This window comes from Microcaecilia unicolor, chromosome 4 (genome assembly GCF_901765095.1).
Source record: "Microcaecilia unicolor chromosome 4, aMicUni1.1, whole genome shotgun sequence".
Lineage (NCBI taxonomy): Eukaryota > Metazoa > Chordata > Amphibia > Gymnophiona > Siphonopidae > Microcaecilia > Microcaecilia unicolor.
The window spans coordinates 102,095,094-102,107,917 of NC_044034.1; the positions used below are offsets into that span (position 1 = coordinate 102,095,094).

The following is a 12,824-nucleotide window of genomic DNA, read 5'->3' on the forward strand; positions in this document are numbered from 1 at the left end:
GTAATACGATCCTGTCCAGGTGACGCGTGAGGTCCGCCACCTTCTCACCAGGCATACAAATCACCAGGTGATACTCACGTCCACCAGCCACCCAGCTATTTATGTGCCTAATGATCGAGTCACCAACAATAGCAGCTGTCCTAACCCTTCCCACCTGGGCAGAAGTTCTTGGCAACATATCCTCAGTGTGAGAAGATAGTGCAGGTCCTGGCTACTGGAGTATTTCCTACTTCACCAAGGTGATGCTCTCCTTCTAGGAGACCTCCCTCCTCCAAGGCAACACAGGAGCTGCAAGACTGGAGGTGGGACCTCTCTACAATGTCCCTGTAGGTCTTCTCTATGTAACTCTCTGTCTCCCTCAGCTCCTCCAAGTCTGCTACTCTAGACTCAAGAGAGCAGACCCATCCTCTGAGAGCTAAGAGCTCTTTGCATTGGGCACACACATATAACCATTCACCAACTGGGAGATAATAATACATGTAACACTCAATACAAAAAACTGGATAGCACCCGTCTCGCTGCTAAGGTATTAAAGATATTAGTCTAAAATAAAGAAGTCTTTAAGCGTATATGGTATATTGTGTGATTTATTTAGTGTTTTCTTCTTAGAAGGTAATAAAATGTAATTAAATTTCTAAAAGTACTCCTCCCTTGTTATCCTAATTAGAATAATTCAGTATAAATGAAGAGTTGTACTAGGGGTGGGCAGGAGTTGAAGACTCAACTAGGTCCCGCTGTGCTTCTAGAGGCTGTTAATGTTGTAGGCTGTGACAGAAAGTTCAAGCTTACTTACTAATCTGATTGCCTTAACCTTTGCAAATATTCTACTTCCTCACACCTTAATTAACACCTAATTCAGGTCAGTAGCAGTGTTACCTCTCCAGCAGACAAAGAACAGAAAATAACTGTCTTTTAGAACAAAATTTGAGCCTTGCTATCATCCTTTTTAATTTTCTTTGGCTGTTAAGTTCTACCTCTAGAAAAAGTTTCAGTTTAAAACTATGGGGGAAAGGGTTGTACACTATGGAAACTAGTTCACAATGTTTGTTCCCCCCTCCCCAAGACTCTGGACCACAGCATTAACAGATAGCCTCTAGCAGGGCCTAGCTCAAAGTTCAAGTTTTAAAACTAGGGGGGAAAGGGTATGGAGATTAGTTGATAAAGTTTTTTTTTTTTAATGCTACCTATCAATAACCTATAATTTCCCCTTTAAACGCCAATCTTTAAGTTTCCAAAGCACAGAGCAAAATAATGTTCACTTACCAGAGAAATCTCCTTTCTCTCAGAACGTCTCAGAAAGAAAGTGGGACCTTTCCTCTCTATATAGGTTTGAATCTAAGGGGACTGCTTCAAACAGACCCTTTCAAGCTAACTCAGTAATCAGATTGCCCTTAACTTCTGTAAATATTCTACTTCCTCACACCTGAACTCCTAATTCAGGTCAGTAGCAGTGCTACCTCTCTCCAGCAGCATCAGATAGCAGAGTCCAACCTGAAGACAGCACATATTAAGCTTAGTTTAAGCCTTTTTATGTTTGAGCATATTGCTCCTGTCCTATTATCAGAACCTGAAGATGAGGCAACTTTAGCTTGGCTTGAGCCTGTATATGTTTGAAATTTTACTGAATTTTTTTACTTTGAAATAAAAAAGTACAATGGTAATTTTGTGGGGTTTTTCCAGACAAACTACACAAACAATATTTACTCATTAGAACTGTGTAATATTTTCACTAAGCTCCCGGCCATTCCACCATAGGCAGATATCTGCTGTCATGTTTCTATGAGATACCTATATAAGGGCCAAATAGCCCATCCAGTCTGCCCTTCCTCAGTAACCACTAACTCCTCCTTTTCCTAAGGGATCCCACATGCCTTTCCCACGCTTTCTTAAATTCTGACACAGTCTTCATCTCTACGACCTCCACCGGGAGGTCATTCCATGCAACCACCACCCTTTCCATGAAACAGTATTTTCTTAGATTCTTGTACATTTATTGTAGGGAATCTCTAAATGACTAAGGATCTGAGACATGTCTTGCGTGTGCATATTTTTAGTGTGTGCTAAAAACACTAGCACGCCTTTGTAAAAGGACCCCTAAAGGACTTCTAAGAGGAAGTGTGTAAAGTTTACTCACAAAAATACACCTAACACAGAGGTAAAAGAACTGAGCTGATCCAGTGAAACATCCTATGTATATGCAATTGAGCATTTTAGACATTTCTAATAGCTTTGTAAGCACTGCTTTCACCATATCACTCATGTATGAAATGTTAAATTTTGCTTTTCCTTGGAGGATATTTTTGACTCTTAAAAGTATAAATTAGATATAAGCAGCCATCTCATATTAGGAGGACATGCTGCTGGAGATATGATTTGATGGAAAATATATTTGATCTAGAGTAATTTTTTGTCTTTGTTCTTATTCTACATGAATATATCATACCCATGTTCTAAATACAAGCAGCAATATTTATGCCTACAGATTTGGTATCATGTAAATTTTTTTCTATATATCAATTTCTCTAAAGTTAAAATTTAAAAAAAAGCATTCTGGCTTAGTGTCACAAGCTACTTGAAAAGCATATAACTCACTTGTTTACAAGATAAAATTGAATGTGTATCATGCTGTTAGCCTTTCAAGATAAAAACTTACCTGACAGAAGATGCTGAATGGAGGTAGTATTGTGTTCAAGAAATTCTTCATTAAAACCTTCTAAGTCTTTATTGGCAAAGATTTTCTGCATTTCTTGGGTTAGGACAGTGTTAACAATTTCAGGAAGGTTACTAAGATCTGACACTGGAACAACAAAGATTTGTATTTTCACCATCAAGCTACATAAATCCTTTAAGTGACATACATGAACACAGTATTAAAACTTGTGCAAAAATATTACAAGACCGAGGTCACATGCAACGAAATTCAAGTTTGTGTTCCAAGTCTCAAATCTAAATTCAAATTTTGTTTGATTGATAGCAATAATTGATCAATGAATGAACAGCAAACACTATTCTCCTTCAACATCAAACAAATGCCTGATTTACCAAAGCTTTTTTCTTCATTCTATATCCATGGGGGAAAAACAGCAGGGGGGGGGAAAACCCCTTAAGTTCCAATATTTAAAAACATTTAGCCAGATCTACACAACAAATTTTCTGCAGCACTATCCAATGCTGCTAAGAATCATTATGGACTGCTCCAGAACTAACCAGATGCTGCCAGGGTGGAGTATGGGTGATCCCGAGAGTTATTCAGATGGTGGCGATACTCGATCTGCCACCTGGATAATTTAGGAAAGTGAAAAGCCTATCTTAAGTTACCCAGGTGGTGAACTATTGTTGTTTTCCTGAATGCTGGTAGTCATTTCTCTATTTGGATCTTTAGCACTGTTCACTGCCCAGGTAGTGGTGCTGAATATCCAGGTTTTTTTAAACTACTGTGGTTGGCATTTAAAAAAATATCAACTGCGGTGGCTGAAATGAATAAGCCTAACCACAGTATTAATACTGGTTACACAAAATTTAAATTGATGATGATCTGGTAACAGAGCTTTGAAGTAATACATAAACAGTAAGAGCAAGTCAGTATATACTGTATCTATTCAACCTTCTCTCCATTAGACAGAGCTTACTCAAGAACTACTCTACAAATTAACCTCAAACAGCTAGACTCTGCCTTCATGGCTGGTGAAAGTTATACCTGTGTCATATTAAAGAAGCTGTAATCAGATGGTTTTCCCAACAATCTTTTTGCCTTGATCTGGAAAGTTTTATTGTACAGCAGCCTACTGTGACGGTGGTTAGTGGAAATAAACATCACTTTATTGGGCAGATCTCCAAACTGTTGACAAAATACTTTTATCTCCTCAGATTTCTGTTATTTTTTAAATCATATTTAGTTATTCCTAATTAAACTCAAACTAATGTTTTTAGAGCTAGATATTATGATGTCCAAAACCTTCGGTCTGTGACCAGTCCCTGAAAATACTTGAGTTCTTTTTTTTTTTTAATGTGAGATACAGAGGCTCACTTTCAAAGCACATAGACTTACAGAGTTACATAGGTTACCTTTTTAAGTCTATGTGCTTTGAAAATGAGCACCATGGTGTTCAGCAGAAGCCATTTTAATGTGGTTGTAAGGTCCTGTAGGTGCAAATTCTGAAAAGACCCTGTATTGTAAAATTAAAATACATTCATTCTTGACATCATTGTACATACCAGACTTGGAGAATTTAATTAAACACTCATGTAGCCATGGATTATTGCTGTTGATAGCAAAAGCTCTTTTGACAGACTGCAACATCAACAGAAATTTTCCTGTAAAAAAAAAAAAAAAAAAAAGTTAGTCAAGAAAGAGAAGTTAATCACCTGTAGCAAGTGTTCTCTGAGGACAGCAGGACATGTATTCGCACATATGGGTGATATCATGCGACGGAGCCCCCGTGTGAATGCTACTCAGCATTCTATTACTTTAAGAAGCTTTTGGCAGCATTGTATAGTAGAATATCAAAGCTAAAAGATTACAACTCCTAGGGGAAGTGGGAGGGAATGTGATAATACATGTCCTGCTGTTCTTGGCGAACACCTGCTACAGGTAAGTAACTTTATTTTCTCTGAGGACAAGAAGGACATTGTCTCTCACATATGGGAATTTTACCAAGCTCACTGAAAACAACAAACCAAAGACAACAGTGACTTGCAATGGAAAGGCCAACCAGCAACCAATCTTAACTTATATACAGTCTTGTTGTGAGGGTGCAGCCTGGAACTAAATAAAAATGGGTTTAGGAGGGCAGAATTGGATTCTAGACTACAACCAAATTCTGCAGAACTGTCTGACTGAACTGACTATTTCATCAGGTATTCTGCTGAAGACAATAATAAGATGTGAATGCATGGACTGACAACCACATTGCAGCTTTGCAAATCTTTTCAGTGGAGGCTGATCTCAAGTGAGCTAATGAAGTCTGACATTGTGAGCCATATGACATGACCCTCCAGAGTCAGCCCAGCCTGGGTATATGTGAAGAAAATACAATCTGCCAGTCAATTTGACAGAGTGCGTTTACTGATGGCTGCCCCCCTCCCCCCAATCCTGTTTGGGTCAAAAGACCCAAAAAAGCTGGGTGAACTGTCTGTGGGCTTTAATACGCTCCAGATAGAGGGCTAAGGTTCACTTGCAGTCCAAGGTGTGCCGGTGCGCTTTCACCAGGATCAGCGTGAAGTTTCAGGAACAATAATGGAAGAACTTTGAAAAGTTATGTTCTTACCTGATAATTTACTTTCATTTAGTCACAGCAATGAATCCAGATACTTGGGTTGTGGCCATCTACTAGCTGGTGGAAATAGAGAGTACTGAACTCTGTCATATAGGATGGTATTGCTCCTGGACCTTCAGTATATCAATTAAGGCCAAAAATATAGCCACTTAACCTTCCTCTCCGAATAACCCCAAGAATCTTGAAATAAACCTAGAACCACATTATAACAACAAACAGACAAGTGACATTCCCAACTGGCTGAAACTTCTGACGTTAAGGGTAGGCGGTGGGGGGGGGGGGGGGGCTCTGGATTCATCTCCTGCGACTAAAGGAAAGAAGTTAGACGTAACTTTTCCTTCCTTTGCGTTAGCAGGTAATGAATTCAGATACTTGTGGGGTGTACTAAAGCAGGCCTCACATCGGGTAGGAAAACGCTACCCTCACAACCATCATCAACCGGCCAACGGAAGCATCCTTCCAAGCTGCGACATCCAAATGATAATGCCGCACAAAAGTATGAAGGGACAACCAAGTAACCATCTTACAAATGTCCTCAAAAAAGACGTGAAGGATTCCGCCCTTGACGTCGCTACAGCCCACGTAGAATGAGCCCATAATGCACTTGGCAGCTGTCTATTTACGAGCATGTAAGCATCCACAATCACCTGCTTGATCCACCGCACAATGGTCGCTTTAGACAATGCCGCCCCATGATTCAGGCCCAATAGGAGAACAGATGATCAGAGCAATGGAAATCATTAGTGATGCGAGATACTGAAGAAGTGTCTGATGCACATGCAGCGACCGGAGAGATGGAAACTCTGCCAAATAATCCTCCCAGTGAACAGAAGAGAGAAGAAGTGGTTAGTTGCCATGGAAGGCTGAGATCACTTTAGGCAAGAAAGATGGAACCATGTGAATTATCACCCCAGACTCTGAACTGGAGAAATTAATTAATTTCTTTGCATTTATCTCTCGCTTCAACCCAAAGCGGGTAACAATAAACCATCCATATCAGTAAAAACAAAATTAAAATACCATGAATCCATCCACAATCAATACAGAAACTTGGAACATAAACAGCTCAATTCACTGTCACTTCAATACATTTCATTCTTCTAAAAAGGCCTTTACAAAGCAATGAGTCTTCAAAAGTCACTGAAACTGTAAAATATTATATCACAATGTTAAATGGCTAGAAGATCATCTCAAAATAAATCACCAGCAACAGAAAAGGCACACATTCTAGTTTCTACATAATAAATCAAAGCTGAAGGTAAACCAGTGGTGTAGCTACAGGGAGCCACGGGGGCCTGTTCCCCCAAAATGGATCCAGGGCCCCTGGTTTGGCTGGCAGGGGTCCCCAACCCCTTGCCAGCTGAAGCATTTCTCCAGTGCTGCTCACTTTACATTACCTGCTCCGCTTTCCTCTCATCGCATGTACGGTTTTAGTGAAACTGAGCATGCACGACACCACACATGCTCAATTTCATTTAAATCAAGCATGCACAATGTGAGGGGAAGCAGGGCAGGCAATGTAAAGAAAACATCACTGTAGAAACGCTTCAGCTGGTGGAAATTGGGGACACCCAGCAGCCAAGGTATGTGGCGTTGCTGTGAAAAGGGGGGGAGGCAGCGGGCCAAAATGTGCCCCCTCACTTTGGGCTCTGGACACTCCCCCAACTTCAAGGTCTGGCTACGCCCTGAGGTAAGCACAATTACATTGATCTCTCAGACTTCAATGAACTGAACAATGTATCTTTAAAATATTACTAAAGTATACAGGTACTTTCCCATATACGCCAATGAAGCTTTTTTAATAGAGGAGTAATATGTGCTGATCTTGAAGTGCCAGTAATCAGCTGTGCCACTGCATTCTGGATGACCTGCAGAGCCTAGAATCTAAAAGATTACATGCCTAGATATAAAGAATTACAATTAATGTTTGTAAGAACCAGGCTCTGCATGATTGTTCAGAAATCTGACGGCGGTACCATCCCCTTTAATTTGCTCAGCAAGTTGAAAAAAAGCTGGTTAAAGCTTTTATCCATCCAAACTCCAAGACTATAAATAAACGGTCTAATTTAAGTTTCACCCCACAAAATTCTAAAATTGAGGGTAAACAAGGATCCAAAGTTCTGCCACCATACATAATCTCAGTTTTTGATGAATTCAAAGACAGATTGTGCTGTGACATCCATTCCATGACCATATCAAGACATTCCAGCATCTTAGGCCTAGGATCACATGCATCAAAAGGAAATGGATCCCTACACGACAATGCCTGCAACTCGAATATCTGGCAGCCTGACAATACTGCTAGCAGAAACACCATCTTCAGCGTATGGTCTTTCAAAGGTAGCCACCTTCAATGGCTCAAAGGGAGCCCGTTTTAACCCTCAGAGAACCAAATCAAAGCTCCTTCCTGGACATGCAGCTCGAATCAGTGGACACAGATGACTAGGCTCCTTTCAAGAAGTGCAACACATCTGGGTGAGAAGCTAAAGAGGAACTGAGAATGCGGCCCCAATTAAGAAGAAATAGCCCCTACCTGCACTTGGAGTGTGTTATAGGTCAGACTCCTCAACAGTCTGTCTTGTAGAAAGACCAGAATGTGTGGCAAGGCTGCCTTCAAGAGGGAAGAGTCCTCTTGGATCACCACCTTCAAACACCTGTCACACTTGAGCATATGCTGTAGAGATGGAATGCTTTTTTGCTTGCAACAAGGTCGCAGTATTGCCTTCTGAATAACCTTTCTTCTTCAATTTTGACCTCTAAATAGCCAGGCCATAAGACCAAAGTGGGAGGGATTCTCCATGGGAACTGGACCCTGATGCAGCAAGCTATGGTCCACAAAAAGCAAAAATGGCTCGGCCACTAAGAGCAGCACCAGATCTGCATACCAGGGAAGCCTGGGCCAAACCAGGGCAGTCAGAATGGCCTGCCCCGGATGACGTCGAATATGATGCAGAACCTTGCCAATCATGAGCCAAGTTGGGAAGACATAGAGCAGATTGGCCACCGGCCACTGCTGGAGGAAGGCATCAATACCCTTCGAGCCAAGCTCCTTCCTTCTGCTCAAAAACCGGACAACCTTGGCACTGCGCCGAGTTGATATGACTCAGATTTGAAAAGGAAATGCAGAGTGATAGAACGACAATGAAGAAAAACTTGAGTATAGTTTGTATCATGCTTGCAGTATGATAAAAAGGTAATAAAGGAAGCAAAAGTTCAATTCTATGATAAAAAGATACACGATTCTAAAAATGCTTCCAAAACACTGTTCAAAATTTATATTGAATTAATTAGTACTGATTGAACCAGGAATTCTTCTGAATTATCTCAGCCCTTCAGCAGATCAACTTACTCATTTTTCAATTTAGAATTAACATTAGACAGTTATTTGTATTAAATAATACTGATGCTGATTTAGCACTGTTTGAACGACAAGATAACCAGACAGTTGGTATATCAGCAGATAGATTATGGAATGAATTTTCCCCTGTTTCTTCTACTACGATAGGAAATATTCTGGGAAAGGTGGCCAAGAAAGGAAGTCCTTTGGATATTTGTCCATCTTTTTATTTAAAGGCAATTCCTTCTCAAATCTTAAAATGGCTTACTGCCTTTATAAACAACTAGTAAAAAAGGCCCGTTTCTGACAGAAATGAAACGGGCGCTAGCAAGGTTTTCCTCGGAGTGTGTATGTTTGAGAGTGTGTGTGAAAGATGGAGTGTGTGTGTCAGAGAGAGAGCATGAGAGAGAGACAGAGTTTGTGTGTGTGTGTGTGTGAGAGACAGAGTGTTTGTGTGTGTGTGTGTGTGAGAGACAGAGAGATAGAGTGTGATAGTGTGTCAGAGAGTGTATGTGAGAGAGTGAATGTGTGCCCCACCCCTCTCGCAGGTCCCCCACCCCCCTCTCGTAGGGCCCTCCCAACCCCACCTCTCTGGTCTCAGTACCCCCTTCCCCAACTCCCTCTCCCCTGCCCCCCTTCTAGCCATCCATGTCCAGCGACCCTCCTCTCCCCTGCCCCCTCTGCAGCCACCCATGTCCAGTGACCCTCCCCTCCAGCCACCCATGTCCAGCGGCCCTCCCCTCCCCCTTGCGCATCAAACCCCCTCACCACCCGCAGCTGCCACTGGTAATGCTGTCTGGCCGCTACTGCTTCTCCTGTTGAGCAGCAGCGGCCGCTACAAAAAGAAAAAAAGCAATAAATGTTTTTAAACATCAAGCGCAGCACCGCAGACAGCCATCAGGCATTGGCTGTCGGCTCTGCAGCCGCTCCTCCTCTCGCCTCTCACGTCGCTGCGGTCCTCCGGGGTCTTACTCCAGGGGCAGTGACGTGGAGGCGAGAGGAGGAGCGGCTGCAGAGCCGACAGCCAATGCATGCACGTATATACAAGAAGAACTAGCAAAACCTGGTGAAATTACCCCTAAAAATGCTGAAGACACGAGCTGAGGGGAGAAGAAGCCGAGATGTCCTCTCTGCTCCAATAAGGAAGTAAGACTGCTCATCTCCCATGCATGCATAGTAGGTGCTTCTAAAAGCTTCGAGAAGAATGCTGGGGAGTGTCTCCACACTGTGCTGTAAATGATATCAGCAATATTTGAGATTATATGTCCTGCTTGTCCTCCAAGAATAACTACTGCCTTACACTGTCAATACAGGTCGACATTAATCCTTGCTGTAGATTTTTATCACTGTTTAAAGAGAATTGTACATCAGCATAAGCATAAAATGAGAAACCATGTTCTTGGACAATACTACCCAGTGGATCTACCTATATATTATTAAAGGAGAGAGAGAGAGACAGAGAGAGAGAGAGAGACAGAGAGAGACAGAGAGAGACAGAGACTTCGAGGCACCTCCTACTCAAGTCATAACCCTATAACCATTAAACTCAACTTTATACTTTCTACCAGCCATAAATGATTTGATCCAATGCAAAACCACCTCTTCTAGCCAAGCACATTTTTAACATCATGCCATTGTGAGATCCATAGAAATAAGCAGTGCTTTACATCCATTATTCCAGCAATAATAAATCTTAGGGGTGCATTTTGATAACAGTGTTAATTGCAATTAATCGCACAATTAAAAGGCATGTTATTTATTTTTCCCCACTGCAGCTTCTTCTGACTTTGGCCAATGGAGGGTTAAGTGACTTGCCCATAGTCACAAGGAGCTGCAATGGGAGGGGGGGGGGGGGGATAGCACTGCACGATTGTGATTGCAAATTTTAACCAAAATGTACTGCTATTACTACTTATTTCTATAGTCTCTACTAGATATATACAGTGCTGTACACATGAACATGAAGAGACAGTTCCTGCTCAACAGAGCTTACAATCTAATCAGGACAAACAGGACAAATAAGGGATAAGGGAGTGATAAAACAGACATGAGTACTGAACAAGTGAATAGGGGTTAGGAGTTAAAAGTAGTCTCAAAAAGATGGAATTTTAGCCTAGATTTGAAGACAGCCAGAGATGGAGCTTGATGTACTGACTCAGGAAGTCTATTCCAGGTGTATGGTGCAGCAAGATAACAGGAACATAATCTGGAGTTGGAAGTGGAGGAGAAGGTTACAGATAAAAGAGAATTATCCAGTGAACGGAGTTCCCTGGGGGGAGTGTAGGGGGAGAGATAAGAATGGAGAGGTACTGAGGAGCTGCAGAGTGAATGCACTTGTAAGTCAATAAGAGGAGTTTGAACTGTATGCAGAAACAGGGAGCTAATGAAGTGACTTGAGGAGAGGGCTAATATGAGAAAAGCGATACCGGTGGAAGATAAGTCTTGAGCAGAATTTTGAACAGATTGAAGGGGAGAGAGATGGCTTGGTGGGAGACCTGTGAGAAGCAAGTTGCAGTAGTCTAAGTGAGATGCAACTCTAAAAAAAAATAAATGAATAAAATTAAATAATAAAAAGTAATGAAAAGATTAAGAAATGCAAAATACAAAGTGAAAAATTACAAATTAAAGAATCTAACACAGGAAACAGAATAGCTATAAACAGCTTTACAGCTTTCAGAGCCTATTTCAGAAAAGCAAGCCTAAAAAGTCTTATCGAAGATCATCACTAACAGTTTCTGTCTCACAACCCTTCCTAAAACCCACTTGGGCTCTATTTGGAGAGTAATGATCTACTGGATCTGGGCCAAGTTTTACAACCTCCCTTGCCAGATTAGAAATTGGCCTGAAATTTTCATACAAGTCTCTGCTCAACCCTGCTTTTTTGGGGGGCCTGGAATCACATCTACCTCCTTCAAACAAATCCCTGCTCCAGCAGTGTGCATTCATTAAACCTGAAAATCAGACCATCATAATCAGCACCCTCTTTAAATAAAACAATGAGCCAGACCCAATGATGAGTAAATAGTGTTCATGGAGGTAACTAACACCCTCACTCTTTCAACAATAACTTAATAAAAAAAGCATCTATCTAACCTTTCACCACCCCTCCTTATCTTTTAGGATACCTCCCTGATTCCACTCCGTAATCCTTCCTTTAACCTTCCTATGCTCCTAACAAACAATTTTGCCAACTCCTCCACTGACACCATCTTAGTCACTTTTGCTCCCACTGCCCCTCTCCTTATTCCCACATTGAAAAATAACCTCCTAGGTTTGTTTATGGCTTTTTCAATACATTGTGAAAATACCTTCTTCTTTGCCAATTGCAACTTTTGCAAATAGACATTTGCCTCCTTCCTCTATTTCTGTTTCATCTTCCATCTTGACAAAGGAAGCGAGGCAAAAAACAAGCAAGCAAACACAAGGATTCCTAAAGATGAATATGAAACCTTAAATCTTGTTAGTAAGTCCAATTGTCTAACATACAAGAGACTTGACATGCCGTGTTTTGGGCATGTGTGCCTGCATCAGGAGTAAAGTACCTGTCACGATGTTGTTCTGTATATATCTAAGATATACCTAAGATTTTCTCTCCTCACATGCTATTCTTGACCCACTACAATCTGGTTTTCGCCCTCTCCACTCAACCGAAACTGCGCTTACTAAAGAATGAAGTTATTACTCTGGAGTGGGTTTTGCCAAATAAAATGACCTATTACTGGCTAAATCCAGAGGACTCTATTCCATCCTCATTCTTCTTGATCTTTCCGCCGCTTTTGACACTGTCGATCACAGCGTACTCCTCGATACCCTGTCCTCACTTGGATTCCAGGGCTCTGTCCTTTCCTGGTTCTCTTCCTACCTCTCCCTCCGCACCTTCAGTGTTCACTCTGGTGGATCCTCTTCTACTTCTATCCCTCTGCCTGTCGGCGTACCTCAGGGTTCTGTTCTTGGTCCCCTCCTCTTTTCTATCTACACTTCTTCCCTTGGTTCATTAATCTCATCCCATGGCTTTTCCTACCATCTCTATGCTGATGACTCCCAAATCTACCTTTCTACCCCTGATATCTCACCTTGCATCCAAAACAAAGTTTCAGCGTGCTTGTCTGACATTGCTGTCTGGATGTCTCAACACCATCTGAAATTAAACATGACCAAAACCGAGCTTCTCATTTTTCCCCCCAAACCCACCTCCCCGCTCCCCCCGTTTT

At 41.6% G+C, this 12,824-nt stretch overlaps 1 protein-coding gene across 1 annotated transcript in view; it reads right to left on the reverse strand.

Annotated features, from left to right (window-relative positions):
- NAA16 (N(alpha)-acetyltransferase 16, NatA auxiliary subunit) overlaps positions 1-12,824 on the reverse strand; it is a 444,477-nt gene that overhangs the window by 24,247 nt on the left and 407,406 nt on the right. The window contains exons 17-18 of the mRNA XM_030200546.1: positions 4,216-4,314; positions 2,654-2,797 (exon numbers count right to left, since the gene is read on the reverse strand). Coding sequence (XP_030056406.1) covers positions 2,654-2,797; positions 4,216-4,314 — 243 coding nt within the window. The remainder of the gene's footprint in view (positions 1-2,653; positions 2,798-4,215; positions 4,315-12,824) is intronic.